Source organism: Hemicordylus capensis, chromosome 3 (genome assembly GCF_027244095.1).
Source record: "Hemicordylus capensis ecotype Gifberg chromosome 3, rHemCap1.1.pri, whole genome shotgun sequence".
NCBI classification, from domain to species: Eukaryota; Metazoa; Chordata; class Lepidosauria; order Squamata; family Cordylidae; genus Hemicordylus; species Hemicordylus capensis.
In genome coordinates this window covers 90,746,677-90,772,471 of record NC_069659.1, presented here as the reverse complement: position 1 = coordinate 90,772,471, position 25,795 = coordinate 90,746,677, and the positions used below count along the sequence as shown (strand labels likewise).

The 25,795-nt window shown below is 45.6% G+C and overlaps 2 protein-coding genes across 5 annotated transcripts in view; one reads left to right on the top strand and one right to left on the bottom strand.

Moving 5' to 3' along the window:
* MORC3 (MORC family CW-type zinc finger 3) overlaps nucleotides 1–18,292 on the bottom strand; it is a 51,693-nt gene extending 33,401 nt beyond the window's left edge. Inside the window, exons 1-2 of one of the 2 annotated variants that reach the window (XM_053305282.1) lie at nucleotides 17,902–18,292; nucleotides 3,576–3,648 (exon numbers count right to left, since the gene is read on the bottom strand). In XM_053305282.1, coding sequence (XP_053161257.1) covers nucleotides 3,576–3,648; nucleotides 17,902–17,940 — 112 coding nt within the window. In that variant the 5' untranslated portion in view covers nucleotides 17,941–18,292. Of the gene's footprint in view, nucleotides 1–3,575; nucleotides 3,649–17,786 lie in introns of both variants that reach the window. The other variant, XM_053305283.1, reaches the window with a different exon arrangement.
* LOC128349253 (uncharacterized) lies at nucleotides 18,008–24,877 on the top strand. Of its 3 annotated transcripts, none has more exons than XR_008318664.1 (3): nucleotides 18,008–18,144; nucleotides 18,627–19,229; nucleotides 19,755–19,931. XR_008318664.1 is itself a non-coding variant. In XM_053305284.1 (3 exons), the coding sequence occupies exons 2-3, from the start codon at nucleotides 19,196–19,198 to the stop codon at nucleotides 24,694–24,696; spliced, it is 771 nt and encodes a 256-aa protein (XP_053161259.1). In that variant the 5' UTR covers nucleotides 18,008–18,144; nucleotides 18,627–19,195; the 3' UTR covers nucleotides 24,697–24,877. The 3 variants fall into 3 exon arrangements, 2 of the variants coding, with proteins under 2 accessions (XP_053161259.1, XP_053161260.1); XM_053305284.1 differs by adding an exon at nucleotides 24,599–24,877 and having other exon boundaries at nucleotides 18,627–19,868; XM_053305285.1 differs by adding an exon at nucleotides 24,599–24,877 and having other exon boundaries at nucleotides 18,008–19,868.
* Nucleotides 24,878–25,795: the final 918 nt, after the last annotated feature.

Genomic DNA, 25,795 nt, shown 5'->3' with positions numbered 1-25,795 from the left:
GGCATCTCAGTGCAATCTCTTGCTGGTGTGGTAGGAGGAACCACTGTAGTGGTCTGAGGTGGAAACATGCCCATGGCACCGCCTCCATGGTGGAAACCATTAGTCCCAGAAGTTTTGCTAATGCCATGATGTGCACTCTGCTGGAGATCATTATGTTGCGAATGAGGTATAGAATCTTGGTCCTTCTTTCGCTGGGGAAAAATAGCTTGTCTCGTATGGTGTCTATAATTACTCCCAGGTGCTGGATCTGTGTGGAGGGTGTCAGCTGACTCTTGGCTTAGTTTACTAAGAACCCGTGTGAAGACAGAGTCTCGAGCGTGGCGGATACATCTTGGGCGGCTGCGCCTCTGGACTGTACGAGGATGTCGTCGAGATAAGCAAGTAGCCTGACCCCAGAGCCTGGAGGTGGGCCACTAGTGGAGCCATCACCTTGGTGAATATCCTCGGTGCCGATGACAGCGCCTAGTATTGGTAATGGCGTCCCTGGTAAAAGAAGTGCAGCAGACGCCGGGAATCTGGATGTATTGGGATGAGAAGGTATGCCTCTGTGAGGTCGATGGAAGCCAGTAGATCCCTGTGGTGCAGGTTTTCTGCTATGGAGCGCAGTGTTTCCATTCTGAACCTCCTGTGCTTGACCCAATTGTTCAGGTACTTGAGGTCCAGGACTGGCCAGGATGTTCCGTCTTTTTGGGGCACGGTAAACAAGATCGAGTAAATACCTTGACAGTGCTGCTGCATGGGAACCGGTTCTACTGCATTGATGCTGAGGAGGTGCTCTACTGCTTGTATTAGAGCTGTGTGTTTCTGGCGCGATTTTGACCTCGGCATTGGCATGAAGTGGTGTTGGGGGTTTGACATTAATTCTATCCTGCATCCGTTCCTGATCGTGTCAAGGACCCATTTGTCAGGTTATGGAGGTCTCCCAGGCATGATAGAGCTGAGTTAGCCAACCTCCCACCTGACCCAAATCAGAAGGCCTGGCATGACTTGTTTTGCTGGCCAAATTGCTGCTTTGGTGGGTTAGGTCTGGTGTTGAAGCACTGCCTATTCCATCCAGTGTGCTGTTGCCTGGGGTCTCTTTCAGTGGGGCGGTAGCCTGGACGAAAGGGCCAAAGGGGTTGACTGAACCTCCTGCTTGGGCGCTTGTCCTCCTTGCGTGTGGCAGATGGAAGTGCCTTCTTCTTGTCCCTAGTCTCCACCAGAATGTCCTTTAAGGCCTCGTCACCAAATAGTTTGGTGGCAGAAAAAGGGAACTGCTGACAAGTTGGTTCAAGATGTGGAGTCAACATGCCAGTGTTTTAGCTATAGCGCGTGCCTAGCTACCACGTTAGCCGTGGTGCTGGCCTCAAAACGCACCGCATCTAGTGTTGTATCTGCTATGAATGCCTGTGCCTTTTGAATTTTTAAGAGGATTTGCTTCTGCCAGTAGAGGTCCAGCTTTGGGGATTGTAATAGCTCATCCATCCAGAGTAGAGCAGCCCTGGACAGGATGGAGGCTACGATGGAGGCCCTTATGAAGAGGGAGAGACATTCATAATTTTTCTTTAGTTGAGATTCCAATTTCTTTTCAGTGGGGTCCTTAAGGACCGACTCCTCACCCTTAGGTAGCACGGCTCCCAACGTGAGAGCAGCCACATGAACGTCCACTGGAGGCACTTGGAATAGGGCGGTTGCTGAGGGGATGAAGCCATAATGTACTGGCCAGTATGGTGGTCTTTTTCAGCACAGCTGGGGCCTGCCACTCCTGACGCAGAACCTCTGTGAAGGACTCCAGTAAAGGAAACAGAGGGTCTGCAGGTGGCGTGGTAGGAAGCACCAATGACTCCCTGGAAGGGGTAGTATGGTCTTTCAGGCCTTCAACCGTGAGACCGAGGGTTTGGAGGGCTCTCATGAATAGGTATGAAAAATCCTCAGGGGGAAACCATCTGCATGAATGTGGCGCCTGCTCTATCTGGTGGCCATCCGAGCATTCTCCCTCCTCTTTCAAATCCGCTTCAGGATATGGCTCAGTGGGTAGAACCGTGGACAATCCAGGCTTGGTGGGCTCCTCTATGGGGGTTTCCTGGTCTTGGGGAGACATGGATTCTATGGGCCTGCTGGGGTGGGGGTCGGGTGACTCATATTCGGAAATATTCGAGTGGGGGGTGGGGTGGTGCCTGGGTGCTTTCCTGTATTTCTTATGGAGCCTTTGTGGCTACAGTGGCGTTGGCCCCTATGGCCCTTCCTCCTCCTTTTAAGTGGGGACTCTGCAGAGTCTGTTGAGAGGTCTGAGGGGGAGGAATGATCCGCTCTGCGCCTTACCCTTTTTTTGTGAGGCTTGGGAAGGGGGAGGCTGCCCATAGTTTGCTGGAGCATACCAGCGAACCAGTCCATCCATGCCTGTGTGCCCAGCATAGTGCAGGGGCGTTTGGGGCATTTGGTGCAGGGATGGAAGGATCTAGGGGGAGGGTTTCCGTGGGTAACGCAGGTTTTCCCATACTGGGACTCATTGCCTCCTCACTGGGCTCGTGCTGTTGGTTGTTTGGGCTGCTGCAGGAGCTGCGTTGCGCTGGAACCTCCTGTGCCCATGTTGCCCCTTTACATCATTTCCTGGCTCTTGCAGACCTCCGTGGCAGAGCCCTCCGTCGTTTCCTCCTCGCCGCCATTATGAAGATCTATTTTCTCCTCTCTGGGCGGTGCAGTGGAGGTGTTGGGTCTCGCGACTGTGGCCAGATGAGGAGGGCTCTGATGGCCTCCTGCCGGGTCTCAAGGTTGGGGCTCTCTAGGCAGGCGCGGGGTGAGGTGGAGTGATCACGCCACCTCCTGCACGCTTTTGTAGCCCACTCCATGGCATGGTGGCCCAAAGTTGGGTTCATGCCTTTGCGGGTGGCGCTTGCTCTCGATCTGGGCATGTTGGTCCATGGCGGGGTGGCTTGGGAGGTGGGGATCAGTGCACAGTAGTGCTGAGCCCCGCTCGATGTTGCCTGCTCCATTGCCCATTTCTGGTTTGGGAGCAGGACTTGCAGAATGCCCAGTTCTTGCGGCTCCATAGGGGGAGACAGAAGGAGGGGGGAAAGACCAGGTCAGTTCAGCAGGAGAGAGAGGAGTGGTAGAAAAGCAGAGAGTCGAAGGAAGGCTTTTTGGTTTTATTTTAGTTAGCAGGCCCAAGGGAGGAGAAGCAGGGAGGAAAAAGGGTGGCAGTTATAGAGGCAAGACTAGAGGAGCAGTGCTCTGTCAACCATGCTGGAGCGTAGCAGGATGAACTAAGCTGGGAGGGGTTATCCTCCCGGGTCCTTTAAAGGCTTACAATTAAAAAATTGATGACGTTCTCCACTGAAGCATGCTGGGAAGGATAACCCACGTGAAATTTCCTCACCCGGCAGCTGAGAAAGGCAGTTTAAATTTTTTAAAACCAACCAACCGACCAAATAATGTGTTCATTTAGAGAGATGAAGCAAAACAACAACAATAATCATGCCTTCCAATTCCTAGTTGGTAAAAGCTGCAAGAATTCCTAGTAAAAAGACACAGTGCCTATGCATTACGCAAACAAGAATGTCAAAAAACTCAATAGAAGTAAAATGCTGTTCACATACCTATAAGTTCAGCCACAGCACTGAAAGGCCAGGTGTGACTGGTTGAGTTTGTATGCAAAAACTTTGGACACAGCTGAAACAAGAGAAAGGCCAAGTATTAAATTGTTAAAACAACTGTACTTCCAGATCAGATCCATCCACATAAACTGATGCAGCACTGATATTTAACATATTGAGGTTGGAAGGTTTTACCTTTAGATAACCATCATAGGTACAGTATTTTATTCATTTTGTTTTGCAGGGGTGTGTGTGTATGCATATGTACGTATGTATGTGTATGTATGGAAGAAAACTAGATATGCAGAATGTTCCAGCTGACTAAGAGTAGATGAGGCAGGATGTGTGTGTGTTGGGGGGGAAGACTCCTGGCGACCACAAAGCTCTGTGGTTGTCTTTGGTAGAATACAGGAGGGGTTTACCATTGGCATCTCCTGCACATTATGAGATGATGCCTCTCAGCATCTTCCTATATCACTGCTGCCCGATATAGGTGTTTCCCATAGTCCGGGAAACACACCAGCAGGGATTCAAACCAGCAACCTCTTGCTCCCTAGGCAAGTTACTTCCCCGCTGTGCCATTAGGTGGTAGTCAAAGGGACATGCTCCCTCAGGCTAATTCCCTTCCCTCATTGTGATCCTTTTATCTGTGAAGAGGGAGACAGTCCCCTTGGAGCATCAAGGATCCCTGGTGGGTAGAATTAGGCAGGGAGCTACCTCTGGCAGCAGAGGGCTCATACCTGCATGCTACTTTCTCCTACCCATGTTCACTGCAACAGAATCTGGGCCTCTCAGAGATCTGGGGATTATGGAGAGACTGTGTGAAAATAAAACAGTATTTTCCTACATACATACAGGTTGGGGCCCATTCCACCTGTGTGTAGGGACCAACTCCCCCTGTGTTCTCCTGGTTTTGCTAGTTAGTGCATCCACATGCTAGCTGCCACTTTACTAATGGGGATATCATTATGCCAGTATTCCAAAGTGGTTTTCCCAATGAACGTGCAATAGGTGGGAGGCAGCAGCTTAATCCTCTGTGGAATGTTGGAATAGAGAGGATAATCTTTTATTATTATTATTATTATTAATTTGATTTATATACCGTCCTTCCAAAATGGCTAAGGGCGGTTTACAATTAAAACAAACCACTAACACAGTAAAGAGCTAACACAAATTAAAAAACAATATAATAATTAACAATTTAAAAACATTTTAAAACAACTAAAGGGGGAGGAGGGGAAACCAGGTTAAAACCCCTGCTCAGCCATAAAACTGGGCAATTTATATACTGCATGACTCCAAAGGCTCTAGGAGGTTTACAAAAACCTACTACTTCAGCCTAACAAAGAAAAGCATTGACTAAAACCATTTGTAGTTCAAAGGATGTCAAGCCAAGGGTGATGTTTGAAGAAAATGCAGAATTGATACAAGTGGATATGAACAGTTGGTAAGCTTATCTGAGCATCCCTGTGTGAATCTGGATTCTCATCCCAGGAGGCAACATGCCCAATGTCTCCTTGTTATTTACGCTTCCATAAACAGGTGCGTAGAACATCTATTTCTCCAAGATTGGTATGGTACCAGCTTAGCACCTTGGCCTTGCTCCTCAGTTTTGCTGTGCCTATGCCACCAGTTCCAAAGAGATGCCTTTCTCTTTATCTTGTCAGCAGTGTTCCCAGGCACAGAGCTCTCAGCAGTTTTCACAGCATCTCTGGGCCAAAAAAGCTACAGAGAGTCAGACTTTTTACTCAGAAGCTAGTCACACTAATTTCAATGGGCGATACTGCCAAGTATGTATGAACAGAATTGCAAAATGGAGGAGACGTGCAGAAATTTACAAGTCACTACAGCAAGGAATCCAGAAGATGGAGTGACCCACATTTTCTGATGTCTATACACTAGGAACATAGGAAACTGCCATATACTGAGTCAGACCATTGGTCCATCTAGCTCAGTAATGTCTACACAGACTGGCAGCGTCTTCTCCAACTCTGTAGGCAGGAATCTCTCTCAGCCCTATCTTGGGGGTGCTAGGGAGGGAACTTTGAACCTAGATGCTCTTCCCAGAGTGGCTCCATCCCGTAAGGGGAATATCTTACAGTACTCACACATGTAGTCTCCCATTCATGCTTGCTACAAGTCACGCTTGCTACCACAAGGCCAGTTCTCCTTCTACTAAAGGGCAGAGTATAAATGCTTTACAAATAGACAGGATAAATTTGAAAACCTAAAGCAGCGAGGCAAACATAATCTGATAGGAATCACTGAAATTTGGTGAGTTGAAAGTCATGATTGGAATATAGTACTTGAAGGGCATAACAGACCGAACAGAAGTAGTGGTGGTGGTGGTGGCGGCGGAGGGAGTGGCATTATTTGTAGAGTGTATACACCTGCAAAAAAGTCCATTAGTCTGACCATGGAAGTCCAGTTGAAAGTGTCTGAGTAACTAGAAAAGGAGAGAGAAATTAAACCATCACTGGAGTTCACTACAGATCACCTTTTCAAGCAGAAGATATGGACAGTACTTTCCTTAGATAGATTGCCAAATTTTAAAAGAGGCAGGCATTACTAGTAAGGGGGAACTTCAACTATCCTGCCATCTGCTGCAAGTCCAGCTCTGCTAATAACAGGAAGGCCAATAAATTACTGACCTCCTTTGCTGAATCTCTTTCAGAAGGTGGAAAGAGCAATGAGGGCATCAGCAATGCCCTAGAAAACCTAGGAAGACCTGAGTCCCTCACAGAAACTATGTGGGTGACAATACAAGGCCTAAAAGGAAATGTGCAACTAGGGATGTGCTATTGCCCCCTGATCAAAACACTGACAGTGACTGGGAGTCACTCACGCCCTAGAACAGATGGTCATGGAACCAACCAGAGAGAAGGTGACCTTAGACTTAATCCTGAGTGGTGCTCAGGACCTGGTGCGAGCTGTCAGTGCCGTGGAACTTTTAGGGAACAGAAACCATAGTGTGAGCAAATTCAGCATATATGTGAGGAGAGAATCGCCAATCACCAAGGAAGTCTAACATAGACACTTCTTTAAAACGAAGAGTGGGGTGAAAAGAAAATTGAAAGAGAAAATCAAGCGAGTCATTTTGCCCCAGTATGCATGGAGTATATTTAAAACATCCTAGTTAGAGTATGTCCTACACATCCTAGTTAGAATGTATACCGAAAAGGAGGAAAGGTGCCTCCAAGTCCAGAAGGATACCATCATGACCAACAAGTAAAGTCAAGGAAGCTAAAAGGGGAAGAAGAATTCCTTCAGAAATTGGAAGGCCTGTCCAAACAAAGAGGACAAACTCTGGCATGCATGCATAAATAAATAAATAAATAAAAATGCAAGGAGACAATGAGGAAGGTGAAAAGAGAATTTGAGGAACATTTAGCTAAAAGCATCAAGGGAGACTATAAAAACTTTTTAAAATACATCAGAAGCAGGAAACCTGGCAGGGAGGTGGTTTGTCCATTAAATGATGAGGGAGTGAAAGGGATTATTAAGAAGTATATGGAGATTGGAGAGAAGCGAAATGAGTTCTTTGCCTCTGTCTTCATGGCAGAGGATACTAAATGTATACCTGTGCCTCAATTGAGCTTCTCAGGGACACAGGCTAAAGAACTGAGTCAGATAGAGGTGATGTCATAGACTGTTGGGGGGGGGGATTAACAAATCACCAGGGCCAGAAGGCACCCAAAAATCTTTAAGGAACTCAAATGTGAAATTGAAAACCTCCTTAAAAATATATGTAACTTATCCCTACAATCACGCTCTGTACCAGAGGACTGGGAAGCAGCCAATGTACAGTGATTTTCAAAAAGGGATCCGAGGGAATCCGGGAAATTACAGGGTGATTACTATAATGTCTGTGTTGGGCAAACTGATAGAAAGCATTCTCAAAGATAAAAGTGTTAAGCATATAGAAGAACAGGCCCTGCTGAAGGAGAACCAGCATGGCTTCTGGAAAGGTAAATCTTGCCTAATCAACTTTTGGCGTTCTTTGAGAGTGTCTACAGGCGTGTGGATAAGGTGATCTGGTTGACATAGGACACTTGGGACTTTCAAAAAGCTTTCAACAAAGTTCCTCATCAAAGTATCTTGATAAAATGTAGCAGTCATGAGATAAGCAGACAGGTTCAATTGTGGACTGGTAACTGGTTGAAGGACAGGAAAAAGGATAGGTATAAATGGACAGTTCTTTTAATGGAAGGAAGTAGGAAGTGGGGTCCCCCAGGGATCTATACTGGGACCAGTGCTTTTTAATTTATTCATATAAGGTCTAGAAGTTGGGGTAAACAGAAAGGTGATCAAATTTGAGGTTGACACTAAACTATTTAGGTTAGTAAGTAGTTATCCTAAAGTTACCCCTGCTAACTGAGCAAAGAGGTACCTTTTTAAAGTGGTGATTTTCTTTATTAAGCAGGGGGAGAGAAAATGGCCCTATCCAACCGCAGCATAGCAACTCTCCAGTGGCTGTGGCTGGTGTCTATTTTATGTTTCTTTTTAGATTGTGAGTCCTTTGGGGACAGTGATCCCTCCCTCCCTCCGAAAACCACTTTGGGAACTTTTCTTGAAAAGCAGTATATATTTATAGCAGTAGTAGTGAAAGATACTGATATTGGACATATGGGCCCCATTCAGATGGCATAGCAAGCTATGGTTTGTTGGGATAAGAATGAACAAGCACAAGCCTTTTGCTTGCATGTTCCCTGCCTCTTCTCTTCCTTCAGACATGAAGGGAGGAGATGTAAAGCTCCCTTTTGTAGTTGGTTCTACAAAATGGTTCCCCATATATGGGGAACTGAATTGGTTGAAACCACAGTTAGTTAACAAGCCAAGCTGTCAAACCAGGTTCTGGTTTGATATCCTGGCTTGTTAAACTATGGTTTTTGCATGCAACAGAAAACTCCAATTTGTTACAAAGACAAACCTCCAGTCTCTTCCCTTGAGCACAGTGGAGAAGCGCATGAGCCTGAGGCTCATACCTGCTCATTGATGGCTAAAGCAGACCTTTGTCCTCCTATGTAAGAAACTAGAATCAAGTTATACGTGTGTCGTGTGTAGTTTTGATGCCTCTTGCATTCTTAATGAAGAAAAACTGTCAGCTAGGCAAGGAAAGGTCCTAGGACAAATAGCAGTCAGATGGGATTAGCCTGGCCCCACTGGTAATGCAATCAGAACAACTCCTTGCTACTAACTGAACTGGCACACCGAGCCCTGTTTGCTTTGTGTTCCGATCAGGTAATATACTGCCTTGCCCTCTCTGCTCCCTTGACCCTCAATACAGAATGTTAGCATACGTACTCCCTGCCTTTTGTGACTCTGTTGACCCAGAGTTCTGTGTGTTTTCAGGATTGGACTTGCCGACAGACATGCTACCAAGGTCTCTTCTGCAGCTCCCATTCTTGTGCCTGCTCTTGTTCCACAAATCCAATTTGTGGTACATACTCTACATAAGTCCTGCTCTGAATCTGACACCCACCAGGCACCCAGATACTGTTGGACCCTCTTGGAATAGGTGCCAGCCTGACAACCACTGTTCCCTCTAAGGCATGCGCACGCTCACAAGTTTTTGGATGTCCGCTCAGTTCATTTTAGCTCCCGCTCAGGTTGAGTCAGGAAGGCCCCATTCTGAATGCAATTACATACACACTGCCTTGAAACCACCGCCCAGAACAAAACTCATTCCACACAGAGATGAAAAAATTGCTGACAACCTTGGAAAGCAATTCAGTTCCGTGTCAGTCTTACACGAATACGACCAACATTTATATACTCTTCAACAAAAGTTTCCAAAGTGGTTTACATAATTAAAAATAACTAAGGATAATGGCTCCCTGTCCCCATAGGGCTCGCAATCTAAAAGAGAAACATAAGAAAGACACCAGCAACAGCCTCTGGAGGGATGCTGTGCTGAGGATGGATAGGGTCAGTTGCTCTCCCCCTATAAATAGAACCACCACTTTTAAAAAGTACCTCTTTTGTTCAATTCGAACCTCTTTTAAAGGTCCTAGGGGCACCAAATTTGGGTGGTGGGTAGGTCCCCAAATTACAAGGCAGTGGGGCACTTGGGTGATTTTTAGTTTTTACTGATTTTATATATTTCTGCCATAAGAAATAATGGGGATTTGAAGTCATCCTATCCTAACCCTAACATGGATCCCCAGCTTTAATTATTTTTTTTTATTTTAAATTAAGCTCTAGCCCTTGTAGAAGTGGAATTATGGAGCAAAATGTGCAGTCACTATTTTTCAAGTGTTTGGATGCTTTGGGATATAATAACTTTTCCTCATAATGAATAGGAACATAGGAAACTGCCATGTACCGAGTCAGACCATTGGTCTATCTAGCTCAGTATTGTCTTCACAGACTGGCAGTGGCTTCTCCAAGGTTGCAGGCAGGAATCTCTCTCAGCCCTATCTTGAAGAAGCCAAGGAGGAAACTCGAAACCTTCTGCTCTTCCCAGAGTGGCTTCATCCCCTGAGGGGAATATCTTGCAGTGCTCACACATCAAGTCTCCCATTCATATGCAACCAGGGCAGACCCTGCTTAGCTATGGGGACAAGTCATGCTTGCTACCACAAGACCAGCTCTCCTCTCCCTATGAAGATTCATTATACACTGCCTAGCGGGTGGGAGGGGGGTGTAATTGGCTATCCAAAGACAGTGCCAACTTCTACAAGGGCTAGAGCTTAGCTTTTTTTTTTTTTTAAATGAAAGCTGGGAATCTGGCAAAATAATAGGAGGAATCAGAATCTCATAGCAATTCAAATCAAATCTGGTGCAATTCAATTTGGACCCGAATCTAGCCAATGGACCACAGGGGTGATTTGTTCTGTTTCCAAATGGCCTGAATCAGCTAGGTTTGGGTACAAATCTATTTGCACCCGAATCGATTTGCACATCCCTATTCTGTAACACCTTAAGAGCTCCTGAATTAGAGTTACTTAAGAAGAGCTACATATATTAGAAATGCTGTTGCTATATATTGCATCTTTTAGGAAGACTTCTGTCCATGATTCTGCCACCCACTTGAGATCTGTACAGTTATGACATCTTGAATTAAGTGGTATACCAGCAACGCAATACACATGATGGATCTGGCACTATGTTTCTCTCCAGACCTTTATTGTATAAAATAAAAATTAAAACACATAAGAAAAACATAAAATAAATGTTTCAACATAAACACGTCAGCCTCAGTGTATGAAGCTAACAGTGGCAGGAGACTTGAAATATGCCTGCCTGCTTCATAATAGGGAACTGCTCTTGTGACAGTGCCTGCAGAGGAAGGAAGGATGGGCAGAGAAAAGCATGTACTGTCTGAGAGAAAAGGGAAGCAAACAACCAGAGAAGTCTGGTTTCCTCTTCAGTGAGGCACTACTACAAAGATGAGTGGATAGCAGTGGTTTTTGCTGGGGAAGCAGGGCAAAGAGAGAGCTGGCAGGAGATCTTCACTTGAAATACCTGCAGTGGCTTAGCCACAAACATAGGGAGGGTCTGATGTACTTCCTTTTGTTGGTCCTAAAATTCCCAGCCTTCAGTTTCATGACCCTTGGCTCTAGAGATGTGTGAGAGGGAGAATTTTTTTATCTCTGTCCATTCTCTCTACTCCATGTAGAATTTTATAAACCTCTATCATGTCTGTGCATAGTAACCTCTTTTCCAAATGAAAAGCCCCAGACGCTATAGGGTTGCCTCATAAGGAAGGTGCTTCAGGCTGCTGGTCATCATGGTTGCTCTCTTCTGCTCCTTTTCCAGTTCTACAATGTCCTTCTTAAGAAATGGTGACCAGAACTGCACACAGTACTCCAAAGGTGGCCACACCATAGATTTGTATATGGGCATTATAATACTAGCATTTTTATTTTCAACCCCCTTCCTAATGATCCCTAGCATGGAACTGGCCTCTTTCACAGCTGCCACAAACTGAGTTGACACTTTCAATGAACTGTCCACTACAACCCCAAGATCTCTCTCCTGGTCAGTCATTGTGAGCTCAGACCCCATCAGTGTTTATGTGAAGTTGGGTTTTTTTTTTTTTTTGCCTCAATATGCATCACTTTACACTTGCTTACACTGAACTGCATTTGCCACTTTGTCATTCACTCATCCAGTTTGAAGAGATCCTTTTGGAACTCCTCACCATCTGTTTTGGATTCCACTACCCTAAATAGTCTAGTGTCATCTGCAACTTTGGCCACTTCGCTGCTTACCCCAGATTCTAGATCATGTATGAACAAGAGCACTGGTACAGATCTATGGGGGACCCCACTTCTTCCCTCCATTTAGAGAACTGTTCGTTTACACTTACCCTCTGTTTCTTGTCCTTCAGCTAGTTAACAATCTACAACTGAACCTGTCCACTTATCCCATGACTGCTAAGTTTACTCGAGAGCATTTGGTGGGGAACTTTGTCAAAAGATTTTTGAAAGTCCAAGTATACTATATCAACCTGATCACCTTTATCCTCATGCCTGTTGATACTCTCAAACTCTGAAAGGTTAGTGAGGCAAGAAGGCTATCTCTCTATCCCTTTGACACTTCTAGCTATATGCTCCTCAAACTCTTTTTGCATCCCTTATTGCTTCCTTGCATTTCCTTTGTCAGAGTTTGTTCTTTTCTGTTCTCTTCATTTGGGCAGAACTTCCATTTTCTGAAGGAGTTCATCCCTTTTATAGCTTCCCTGATTCGACTTGTTAGTCACACTGGCATCCTACTGAACTTGGTAGTACCTTTCCTCCTTCTTGGTAGACATTCTGAGCTTCTATTATTGTGGTTTTGAATAAGTTCCATGCTTTCGGAAGTGATTTGACCCTCCTGACTTTCTCTTTCAACTTCCTTTTTAACAATCCTCTCATTTTTGAGATGTTTCCTCTTCTGAAATCCAACATTTTTGTGTTGGGCTTCCTTGACAGTACTCCCACTCACATGTAACCTGAACTGGATCCCATTATGGTTACTGTTCCTCAATGGTTCCACAACTCTGACATCTCACACCAGGTCCTGGGTACCACTCAGGATTAAATCCAAGGTCACCTTCTCTCTGCTTGGTTCCACAACTAACTGTTCTAAGGCATAGTCATTTAGCATGTCTAGAAATCTGACCTCTCTGTCAATACCTGAACATAAATTTGCACAGTCTACATGAAGGTAATTGAAGTCACCCATTATTACAGCTCTGTCTGTAATCTGTCATTTGGGGGCCACCTCCTTGTATACCAATTTAGTTATTGCAGGGGATAGTTTTGGTTACTTGCAGTTTTCTACCCACCCCCCACCCCGCTAAAACGGTATACAGTTTAAATTGCCACTCTCTCCACTTCTCAAAACCAGGGGTCATGATATGTTGGTTCAGTTCACCAGCCAGAGAAATTTTTTACTAGCCAGATCATACCTTGAGCTTTCTTGAGGTACATGCTTGCTGTTGGGAAGAAGCTACACCAGCCTGCTACACTGTGTAAACAATGTCTTTGAGAATGAATGAATATACAGACAATCCCACAAAAACATGCACAAGTGTACAAACATCTGTTCACTAATAAAACAATGTCTGAATAAGGTCCTTTTGTGTGTGTGTGTGCAGCAAGCTCTCCATGTGTGCCACAAACTCCTCCTGCCTATCCACCGCCCCCCCTCCACCTTCCTTCCTTCCTTCCTTCACCTTGAGACAAACTTATGCTTTTGCATAAGTTTTATTTTTCACTAAATGTCTTGCTGGCTACTCCCCCCAGTACATTAGTTTAGTTTATTGTATTTACGGTCATTGACCAAAGGAAAAAAACATGACAATATGCATACAATGAGAAAAAAAGATAATACCCCACATCTTACAGACAATCCAAGCACCCCTTTTTATCAGACGGAGCTGCACATCCTAGTAGCTATGTAACAAAATTTTGCTGCTGTATAAGAAATAAATAAATCATTATCAGAAAGTAAAAACTTGACTAGAAAATCATCCAATTGTCCCACCAAGCTAGTCAGTAAAGCTAAAATCAAGCAATGTCTGATATCCCAATAAAACCTACAATTTAATAAAACATGGGCTATAGTTTCAGCTTCGCCAGAGTCACAGGGACAGAGTCAGGCCTCCAAGGGCAGATGTTGAAATCACCCAATAAGCAATGCTGACAGGAGTGCATTAAATCGAGCTCTTGAGAAAGCCCAGCAAAATTTACAAATGGTAATGGAGAACAAATATAACACGGGAGAAAAACCCGAGCTGGTCTTTAATGGTTTATAGAACACAGGCAAACAAGCCATCTCATTCTGTATCTCAATATCCTCCAATCGCTGACAAACCTTTTTTTTGGCACTCACTAAATCCATTTCTAATAAGGAATCGGGAATTAGTCCAATGCATTGGAGTTTGTCAGTTATCTTCATATGCCAGGGCGACTATGGTTCCACTGAAAGGAACTTGGGTATAAGCCCTACTGGTCGAAGGTGGAGTTTCAGCCAGTAGTAGATAATTAATAGCCAAGCCCTAACCTCTGTCGTTAATAGGCCAGCCTCCTGGCGAATCACCACATTTGCCGTACATCTAGGAGTACAAAAGAAAGCTCTTTAAAAGCCCGACTGGATCCCTTCTAAAGCGGTGAAGTTGTTATAAGGGCCTAACTGGGCACCATAAAGAAGTTGTGGTATTGTTTCAGCTAAAAACAATTTAATAGTGGCAGGTATATATCTACCACCCTGAGCACAGTAAAATCTCAAAACAGCTGACACACTTCGTTTTGCCATGCCAGAGACCATACTGATATGTGCAGATTTCCTACCATTATGCTGGAAAACCACTCCCAAGTATTTAAATTGTTTTACTTGTTCAATAGGGTGACCCTCAACAGACCATGTAAACTTCTTGACTCTGTTGTTAAAACAAACGATTTTAGATTTGGAGTAGTTGATGACCAAATACTCCTCCTGACAATATTGGGTCAAAGCCCTTGAGACAAACTTGTGCTTTTCCATTTATTATTTTTCACTAGATGTCTTGCTGGCTACTCTCCTCAGTACATTTATATTCTAATATGAAACCGTTCTCCTGCTGGCCAACCTGTAGGTCCAACTAGGCTTTTTTGTTTATGGTGATGGTAGGAAATACATAGAGGAGAGAAGGGCAGGGGAAAATGCTTCACTTTCACCATCAGGAAAGGAACTTGCTGCTGCAGTTGTTAAATTGTCTCCCCAACTGCTTCTCTCCTTATCACACTGCAGATGGTTAAGCTGGGATGGGGGCGGGGTAGGGTAGTTACAATGGTGCTCAGACCTCAGTAATTGCAGGAAAGGGAGGCAAGAATGAGAATCAGGGAGGAAAGCCCGCTTAGGAGGTTGGTGGTTTACATTAAAAAATAAAACAATTTAAAACCATTAAAATTAACAGTTAAACACAATTAAGAGAGTATAAGTTTTTTAAAACTAAAAGCCTGAAGACAGGTGTGTCTTAAGAACTTTCTCCAAGATAACAAGGGATGGGGAAGTTCTTATTCTGACAGGAAGTGTGTTCCCAAGTCTTAGGATAGCCATGAAGACCATGGTATTTAATTAAGGTCGTGTGTGTGTGTGTGTGTGTGTGTGTGAGAGAGAGAGAGAGAGAGAGGGGACTAAATGTGAAAAATCTGTTCAAGTTAACTTATAAATATTAACAGCCTACAATTTCTCGGCATTGCCTCAGTTAATTTCTGTGTTGGTTTCTGAAGTGTGAACTCTGAGATAAAAAGTGGAACATCACATAGTCTTCTTCTGCAAGTACAACATTAGTCAGGATGTTGGTCAGTGTTTCTTTCAGCATCTTAGGTGTGACGTGTGCCAGGGGCGTAGCTAGCCCGCCAGCAGTCCGTGTGCGGTCGCCCCGATAGCCCCACCCCCTGCGTCTGATGTCAGATGCAAGGGATTGCCACGCCCCCGCGTCTGACTTCAGACGCGGGGGTGTGTGGTCTGGCTCCCGAACGGAGCCTTGAGGCTCCGTTTGGGAGAAGCAGCTTAACTGCTGAAGGGGCCACGTGGCCCCTTCAGTAGTTAGACGAAGGCTGGTGCTGCGTTCGCAGCACAGCCCAGGAGCGGCTCTTCTCTGCACGGAAGAGCCGCTTCTGGGCTGCGTTGCGAACACAGCACCAGTCTTAGCTCCTGAAGGGGCCGCGCAGCCCCTTCAGTAGCTAGTTAGGCGGGCGCTACATTTGCAGCGCCAGCCAGGAGCAACTCTTCCCTGCCTTTGCAGGGAAGAGCCGCTCCTGGCTGGTGCTGCGAACGCAGCGCCAGCCTTTGTTTACCTCCCGAAGGGGCCGCACGGCCCCCGCTCGGGAGCTAAACTACCGCCCCTGCGTCTGACGTAAGATGCAGGGTGTGTGTCAGGGCCGCAAATGGCGGCTCCTGATTGGGCACGGCCCGGGTTCTTTGAACCCGTTTGCCCAATTATAGCTCCGCCCCTGATGTGTGCCTTTCCTTAAAAGTTCATGAGCCAGGCCCACAGGTTTTGGCCACTGGTACCATCTCAGGGGATGAATGCTCATAGTGATTTATGGCAACATCTACCCCCTTAGAAATGGAAAATAAGTTACGGCATTATTGCACTTATAGCTTTCTCTGTTATCACCCTTCTTTATCCCTACTCCTCAAATGATTAGGGTAAAATTGCAGTCATTTTTACACAGAAGAAAGGGTTAGGGTAATAATGAACAAACTGTTCTGCTCTCGTCATGGAGTATTCCTTGGAGAGCATTCCTGTCTATTTTCATTTCCATTGCTCTGACAACATTGATAAATTTTTAAAATACCATTGCACATTTGGAATCTGCAAGCCCGGACAGGACAATAAAAGCTTAACAACATGCTGAAAGTATTGCAATGTGATCACCTATTTTCCACCTCTGGGGGTGTAGACCTTGTCAAAAGTCACAATTGGCATTTATCCCCGGAAGTGGCACTGACTACCACAGCAGGCTCATGTACTATAAAAGTGAGCAGGGGGTGGAGTCAAGCTTCCCACCACTGAGACTCCTCACCTCATTTGTCAACTATTTGATGCTGTTTCTCCTTAATCGTACAAAGAGTACAATTGGGCAGCAGAGATTGTGCCTAGTCAGGCAGCCTGCATGGATCTGCTTAGTATTTGAGATAATGGTAATAGATATAAGAATAATAAGAGTTCGGAACCTTACTACAGAGGGATGTGAAAACATACGTTTAACAGGGTGGTGCAACTTTGGATTCTTTCTCCCATTTAGAGATGGGTTATAGTTTAGTAGGCAAGCCCATATTTTGCATGCATAAAGTCTCAGATTCAAGAGGTTGCATTTCCAGCTAAGAATGATGTCAGGCAGAGACCTGGTTAAAAAAAAGCTGCCAATCAGAGCTACACTACTGGGCTTGGTGGACCAATAAGTAAATATCACATGTTCATAATAGTGTGTTCACTGTTGGTACTGGAAGGGCAAGAAATTGTTTTTAAAGGCATGCCTCTGTTGTCTCCTCCCACTGTTGAATAGCAAAAACTAGGAGTCAACCTAGTCCCATCACCCACGCTATAAATTCTCACCCCACTCCTCACAAAAGCCACCTTATCATAATCCGACAGACAGGGTCAGGGAAAAGCCCCCTTATTATCAGGCTTGAGCATACCGGAGATGCGGGTTTGTAACTCCAGAGGAAACAATATTTTGTGGGCGACACAGAACCTAATCCAGTATGAGAGAGTAATAGCTTTCCTAGAGCCGTAGCCCAAGAAAGCTTCTTTGCCTTGAAATACTGACCAGACACAAGAATTTTGCCAGGTACAGCTTATCTCACCACCGTATTACAATAAAAGAATCATCAGCATAGAGCATCATTTTCTTTTTTATGCATCTCTTAAAGGTACAGGAGCTTTCTTAGGATGTGGGCCTTGCGATCTTAAATGGGGAAGAGATATTTTCTAAGAAAAGCCTCCGAGCTTCCCAAGTCTATACAAGGCGCAACACAATTCAAAGCATGTTTGGAAGAAAGTCCACTGTATTCAAGAGGGCTTATTTCCAAGTAAGCGTGCATAGGATTACAGATTAAAAGAGAAAAAAGAGGAAAACTGCATTTCCTCAGAAAGACTCTGTACAAGGAAATGAAATATTTAAGGCAGATTTTCAACAGGGAACCGGGGCAGGGGGGAAAGGGAGGAGAGAGAGTAAGGATAGGAAACAGCAAACAACTGCACCCCCCACATATGCGCCGGAGAAAAAATACCAATGCATGACCGCATCCAGTCTTTCCGCTTCCTTCTCCGTGCGTATTGCTTGAGCGCAATCTCTGCCCGCTGTACAAACACTCTCTTTCCCCCAGTACGTTCGTCCCTTCTTACCGCACTAAGAAGAATCCCACTCTGGGTTTGCGCCGCCATTTTAGCTCCAGTACAAAAGCTGCAGCTAGGGGGGAAAAAGCTTCCTCTCTCCCCTCCTCTCCAATTCTAGGCACTTCCGGGGCGGAGCCAGTTTGGGGCAAATTTAGTTTTCTTCCTCGCTTTCTCTCTCGGAAGCGTGCTCCTGGGGAAAGGCGGCATTCAGCATGGATTTTGCACGCATTTGGGCTCTGCAGATGCTCACAGGTGTCCCTTCTAGTTTATTGCCCTTTGACCCCACTGTTTACATCCCGCTCGTGTGTGGATTTGTTTTGATCATTTTCTCAGGCACACACAACTGAGCAAAACATTTCATGCGTCCGGCGGGGGTGCGGGCAGGCTCTACTCCACCAAAGCTTATGCTACAATACGATCCCATAAGACTCTTTGTTGCAAGACGGCTACTTGTACGGAATTTGTTATTTTTTAAAACCCAGCTTCAGATGAGGCATTGGCCAAAAAAGGGGGCGCTGTAGGTTGGGGGGCGCCCAGGCGCTTCCGATGCCCTCCACCCCCCAGGCAGCCGTCTGCTGCCTCCACCACTGCTGCTGCAGTGAGCGCCTGCTCACTTGCCCGGCTGCCTCTGATCAGGCTCAGCTGAGCTGTAGTGAGCCCCTTCGTCAACCCACCCGCTAGAGGTGCTTCCAGCTGAAGCGATCAGAGAGGCTAATAAAGATTTCTTCCTACAGGAGCGCTTTGCAAGTAATGGAGATCTTTAAGATAGTGTTGCGAGAGTTTTGCAGAGAGGCAGGCGGTAATCCCTGCAAAGGTGCCGTGGAGAACGAGACCATGAGGCTTGCAGGAGATCTCTCCAGCCCCGACGCTCTCCAGTGTCTCCAAGAAAAACGAGGAAAATCTTTGTCCAGAGTACACAAGAAAAACGTTCCAAGTGAAGCTGGAGACCAGGCAGATCATCTGAAGCAGAGCCTAGGACAAAATTAAAGGCCAAGTTTGTTTGTTTTTTATATCTCGAGGAATAGGGAGAGCAGAACAGAGATACACACAGATAGCCCAGACCTTATCCAGGGAGCCTTTGCTTCCAAAGCCTAAAGCTGCAGGCTGGTGATGCTTTTTGGACCTTTATTTACCCCCCTTCCCCTTCTTAAAATTTCCAGTCTGCTGCTTTTGGCCAAGCAAGTTGTAGCTGGGAGGATTCACAGACACTCTTGCAGAGTTCAGAGAAGAGTTTGCCAGTTATTTTTCTGCTAATAGACATGAAGCCCGTTACACTAACTGGCGCTAGAAGAATTGTGTAGAAATGTTTGCAAGAACAGTCTTTCTTCAAGGGCAAGGTGAGACTGGGTGGGCCGAGTCGCGCTGTGTCTCCGGAGCCATGAGCGCATCTCCACCAGGTTCAACCTGCCATGTGGGGCTCCACCCTGCTTCTCCCCTTCTGACCCCCACCGGCCTTGGAGTACAAACCATTTCCTTCTCCACCTTCAGGCCCGAACCTCGACCCCAGAACATGTCTCCTTTGCGGGCTGCAGCTCAGCTTCTGTGTGGCTTTTATGATGGCTCGCAAGAGCGGGTGCTGAGCCCGGCGGCGAGGCGGTGTCGGAGGCGCTGTGCTGCGGGGCTTCGCCCACCACCTGTCCTCCTCCGCCCTTTTCCGTCCCAGCCCTCTGTTCTCCTCCTCAGCTCCCTCCCTGCCATTTTCGGGAGCCCCGTCCTCCCCTTCCCTCGTCCTCCTCTTCCTTTGACCCTCCAAAGGGCAGCGGGGCTTCGCCCACCACCCGTCCTCCTCTGTTCTCCTCCTCAGCTCCCTCCCTGCCATTTTCGGGAGTCCCGTCCTCCTCTTCCCTCGTTCTCTGTTTCAGTTGTTGCCTTCGTTCCGGCTGTTACCGGGCAGCATATTGGAATTCTCGCAGAATCTCATGAGAGTTCCAGCACACCACGCATGCGCAGAACACCCGCAAGAGACACGGACGCAGGTACCTTAGGGTTTTATTATATAGGATATATATAACACACTAAGGCCATACTTGGCAATAAGGATGTGCACTGAGCTGCGGTTCAGCACTTGGGTGGGGGTTCCTTTAAGGGCGGGGGGAGGGTGTACTGATTCCTCCCGCCATTTTTCCCAAGCCAGTGCACGTTTTTTGGTAAGCATTTGGGGCGGTAGGATACCTCCCTGCCGCCCCTTCCCCCTCTCGGCAGCAAAAGGGTTCAGAAAGTCACATGTGCATACCCCATGTCTCCGTGTGATGTGTGCATGCGCAAAAGGCTTTCTGAAGCCTTTTGCTATCTAGAGGGGGAAGGGGCGGCAGGGAGGTATCCTGCCGCCCCAAATGCGTATCAAAAAATGCATGCCTGCGGGGGGAAAGCAGCCGGGGGGGGAAGTAGCAGGAGGAATAAGTACATCCTCCCACCGCCCTTAAAGGAACTCCCATTCCAGCGTTCGAACTGCGAATCACCCCATTATTGGACTGGTCCGGAGGCCTTTAGAATGAACTTCGGACCGGTCTGTGCACATCACTACTTGACAAGCACACAGTGCTTTACCAGTCGGAGGTAACAGAACAGAACCACCATGGTGATTGGGCAGTGGGGATTCCATATGCAGATAAGGAAAAGGAGTGGGCAGGGGGCAAATGAGCATGCAGTAGGGATGGGCGAATGGGCACGTGGCAGGGGTAAGCGGGGGTGGGGTGAGAGCGAGTGAGGGCGGGGGGTGAGAGCACGTGGTGACGGGATGGGAAGTGGGCAGGGAGCGAGCGAGAAAGTGAGCAGGGAGAGGGTGAGCAAGCAGTGTGGATGGGCCATGTGAAAGTGTGTGGCTGACAATGAGCAATACAGCAGGTCTGTAATGAGGGCAAGGAGAGCAACAAAGTCATAGCGCACAGATGATCTGTGCTGGTACAACTAGTGTTTGTATATATATATAAATAAAGTTTTCCTCTTGTCTTTTCCTGAATAGAATTATTTGGAGGGGGGTGGAATTTCTCTGTTTCTCGAAACGCGTCCCCCCTTCCTAGTATTTAACACTCTAATCACTACATCACACTGGTTCTCAACTATGTGGGTAATGATTGCAGGATAAATCTGATGCAGGGGAAAAAGGAGTCTCCACCTGTAAAATCGGCAAAATTGGTGATGCACTTTGCAGAAAGGATGTTGTACCAGTGGAGAGTGAGTGTGTATATGTGATTTTATATATATATATATATAGAGAGAGAGAGACTCCTGTTTCTTTTATTAACTTACAAACTACTTAGACCACCTTTAATTGAATTCATTAAACTATTTAGACCGGGTCTCAAAATGAAATTGCAATGCTCAAATCACTAAAGAATAAAAATGTAGTGACCAGTCACTCCTCCCCTAAAGGGTGGGACATAGGTAGCTGTTTCTTTGTTAGAAGCAGCTGGCTGGAGGTGCAGAACACCACATGTGGCCAGGGAGAATGGCTGTAGGAGGATGACTTCAGGGTCTTGATTCTCAACCAGGGTTTGGTGAGTTCAAGAAAAGGAAGCCAGGGCTTTGGCTTCAGAAAGTTTAGTCTAGGGAAAAGTTTGTTTAGTCAGACTAAGATGTTAGATTTTTTGTTTGTGTGCGCTTTGTATATTCCTGATACTTGTCTGTTATTGTTTACCTGTAACATAACTAAATTAAGAAACACTAGCCTTCACCCATCCAGCCAGGGCATTGCAAAAGACTCTAAGTTTTTATGTATGCTTTTGTGTTTTCCTACATACATGTTTCTTGCAACTGGGTAACCACGATTTTTAAATTGTGCTGCCCCAGCATCATTCAGGGTGCTTTTTGAAGTATTCTTGTAACTTACTAAGTATTCTTAACTGTATAGAAAAGCTGAGAAAGTCACAGATGGAAGCAGTCTGTAGTACTGGAAATAAAGCTGTCTTTCTTTTTGTTCTTTTCTTTTACAAGCCTCTACGAGTGGGTTTTTAAACTTAGGAGAATGGTGGTGCTGAAAGGGGTTTTTACTCTGGTGCAAACACGCCTCAGGCAGTCAACAACTATCAGTTTTCTCACCACATGCAGGCATACACGTGGAAGATTTTTGTATTTTTCCAATAGCAAAAGAAATAGTTTCCCTGGGATTCCACTCCAAGCTCAGGGGGGTTGAAGCGCTGCCGATAAGTGGCTGGCAGCAGCCTTTAGAACCTACCAAACAGTTCAGGAACCTTTTAGGTGTAGCTTTGCCAGGAAGCTCAGCAAGGATGATGCAGCATTTTCCTTCCCCTCAAATGAGCTTGCCCTGAGGCAAAGGTTTTAATCCACTACAAAAACATAAGGTGACAATTAAATGTGGAATAAATAAGTGCCAAGCCAGCAGAGGAGTGGGGAAAGGCACACAAAATCTGCTTGAACTGGAGATAGGAATATTAGAAGCTGCCTTATCAGGAGTCTGACCATCAGTCAATCAAGCCTAGGACTGACTAGGCACAGTCACCCAGGGCATTTTATGGCTGAACAAGGACTCTGGTCTTCCTGGTCCTAGTTCAGCACTCAGTATTTTCACTGTAGGCACATAGGTTCCTGGCTGTACTATTTCTAAATGCTAGCTTGTAACTTTAAATAATAGCAGAACTAACAGACTATATGGTTTGTGCCTTTTTCTACTCTTGAACTTTTCCAATCTTGTCCTTCACTTTTCCTTGGCATGTTTATTTTCATTCCTAAATAAAAAGAACTCCAGGAATTAAAGTTAAAACTTTACCTGTTTTCTTTGGTCCATGTTAGGTAAAATATCCCTTTTCTGCTAAATGTGCCTTTTAAGAGAAGGCATATATGCACCCCGGGGGCAGACATTGGTATATACATGGGAGAGGGTGAAGCAGAACCTCAGCCTAACCCTGTGTAGCGGATTAAAGCCTTTGTTTCAGAGCAAGTGCACATGAGGGAAAGAGATGCTGAATCATAGAAGCAATAATAAAAAAGTATCAAGAATATGCAAAAGCACACACCAAAGAAATATAACATCCCTAACGCAAAGTCTGATGAAACAAACTTCCCCCTAGACTAAACTTCCTGAAGCCATAAGCCCTGGCTCCTTATCTTGAACCCACCAAATGCCTGATAAGAGTTCAAGCTTCCTACCTTCCTGTCTTTCAAGGATCTGCAGAGCTATTCTCCTGCAGCCAACATTCAGCCTAGCTTCTCCAAGAAATAACTCTCTTCTTCCTGGCAACAGCTCTCTAGGTCCCACCCACCTGGTATGCTGATTGGCTGAGCTCTAGAGTTCACCAGCTGACAAGGGTTCATGTCCGGTTAACTCTTTAGAGGGAGGAGAGGCTGATAACTTCACCCTGTTTTTATATCCCCCCCTCGCTGTTTTATCCTTACTCTTCTTGTGACAGAGCTCACAATTGCATTTATTAGACATTGATTCAAAGAACTGCAATTTCTGTTGACTTTTGCATTACTTCAACATAAGTGGCCCAGGCTGTATATTGTTTTTAAAAGGCCATATAACCTGCTTCCTTGACTTTTACAATCCTCCCCAGACTTTGAGGCTGGCTACTGGCCTGCCCAGGCCTGTAGCCAGGGTGTGTCTGGGGATGTCCATCCCCCCATTCGTTTCTCTCCCCCCACCAGCTGCAGCCCCCCCCCTTTCTCTGTCCTTATAGCTGCAATGCTGCAACTAAACCTGGCCTGAATCTCTTCTACTTCAGTCTCTCTGTAAATATGCACTTGGCCTAAGGCAGGTTGTTTTACAAGTAGTTTACAAATACGTTCCTGCTCGTCCCTTATTGTTTAAGGTGGCTGAGTAAATGGCTGGTAGCAAAAGATTTTGCATTTCTTTCCTCTCTGTGAGACAAAGCATAAGTACACAGCTTGGGGGTGTTACAGCTCCAGCTAGTGTGCCAGCCGCATCCCTTTCTCAAGAAGGCAGATCTGGCCACAGTTACCCACCTCTTAGTCACGTCACGGCTGGATTCCTGTAATGTGCTCTTTGTGGGGCTGCCCTTGAAGAATATTCGGAAACTGCAGCTAGTGCAAAATGCGGCAGCTAAGATTTTATCTGGAGCTGCCCGCTGGGAGCATATCACTCCCTTTTGAAAGAGCTGCACTGGCTGCCACAGCAATTCAAGGTGCTGGTTTTGATCTTTAAAGCCCTTAATGGTTTGGGCCATGGATACCTGAGAGACTGACTGCTCTCAAAGGTTGCTGCTTGCTTGACGAGGTCACGGGGGGGGGCGGTGAGGGGGCTCTGCTCCAGTGCTGACAATGAGGGAGGCTCGGCTGTTGTGCACGCAGGACAGAGCCTTCTAAGTTGTTGCCCCAGACTCTGGAATGCTCTCACAGTGGCCATCCACTCCTCAGTCTCCATCACAGTTTTTAGAAAGTGTGTGAAATCCTGGCTTTTTAAACCCAGGCCTTTATAAGATTGTTAATCAGATCTGTGTTTTTATATTCTAGCTGATGGTTTAATTGTGAATTTTTTTGTAGTCTTGTTTTAACTTTAAGAATGGTTTCCAATCTTCTTTAAAACATTCTAAATTTTGATCTCTTATCAGTACTGTAAGTTTTGCCATCTCCGCATATTCCAAAATTTTTATCAGCCAATCTTCTTTTGAAGGCAGTTCATTGCTCTTCCATTTCTGTGCATATATTATTCTGGCCGCCGTGGTAGCGTACATAAAGAATGTTAAATTAGTTGTAGAAAACACTCCTTGTGTTATTCCCTCCAATTTAGCTGACTTCCCGAGTTATCTGGCTGGTCACTTGTGGTGGGACACAGAGCATCCGCCTGCCCTGATCATGGCAAGCAGCCATGCTTTTCGATGGGGTTAAAGGCTTCTACAAGTTTTGAAACCCATTTTTTCTGCAACTAAGGTTTTTTATTTGTTCTGCTCTGCATTGGCGTCTGTAAGTAATTTTGTGCTTTTGTAGATTTGATTTTAATGTCTCTGCTGTTTAAACCGCTTTGGGAATGTGTTGCTGAAAAGTCAGATATAAATAAGAAATGATTATAGTTACTGTTCTTTCTGCCATGAATTCCTTCTGACTTCCTTCCTGTTTGTGAGATTCAGATCCATGGTTTACTTTTGCTTTGACTATCCTTTACCTTGGCCTCTATATTTCTGGTATGTTAAATGGGCACATTTGTTCAAGAACATTGTCATGCTTAATTTAGAGGCAAATATGCCATTCACTGCATGCAAGTTGCAGGGGAGCAAGGCAGGAGAGGGGAATTCCACAACCTCTCCTGCTTGTGGGCATCCCAGCTGCTGACTGGCTGCTCGCTGTGGAACACAGAACAGTGTGCTGGACAAGGCCTCAGCCTGCCTATTCACAGCAAGCAGCCATACTTTTAGACTGGGTTAAAAGCTTCTAAAAGCTTAAAAACCCATCTTGCCCAGTGTTGGAAGAAATTCGCAACTTGCTTGAGCAGTGAAAAAGAAAAACATGATCAGTTGCATAGTATCTAGCTAGCTAAGATAGATGGCATCTTTCAGTGTCTGGTACATCCCGTGCCTTGCCTTGAAGGCATTTGATTACACTACTTGAAAGAATGTCCGTGTGGGGAGGGTAGAAATTTGGGCCCACAAGCCCATCTCTTGAGAAGTGTGGGTGAGAGAAATCACACTTGGAAGCATCTGGGACCTTTGGAGTTAAAAAGGGATTTATTGGCTTGTATGCAATGTGCGAGTGTGGAATGTGTTGGTTCTTTAGTATTAAAAAGTATGAAGAAATTGCTAGGGGGTGGCTGCACCCAAGAGCTTTGTTGCTAGCAAATAAAATAAAGCTTTTGTTTGAAACTTCTGATACTGTTGTCCGGTGCAAAATTACCTAGCCAAGAAAACGAACGACAGGGGAATCCCTGGCTCTAACACCTACAAAGGCAAGAAAGCCTTTGTTATAAACTAGAAGCACTCCTGTTGTAATTGCT

Excerpts from the sequence above, each read along its gene's own strand:
- LOC128349253 (XM_053305284.1), top strand. The coding sequence starts at position 19,196 with ATGTTTGCAAGAACAGTCTTTCTTCAAGGGCAAGGTGAGACTGGGTGG. Across the intron at positions 19,869-24,598 it reads CGCAAGAGACACGGACGCAG|CTGACTTCCCGAGTTATCTG; the intron begins GTACCTTAGGGT and ends CCTCCAATTTAG.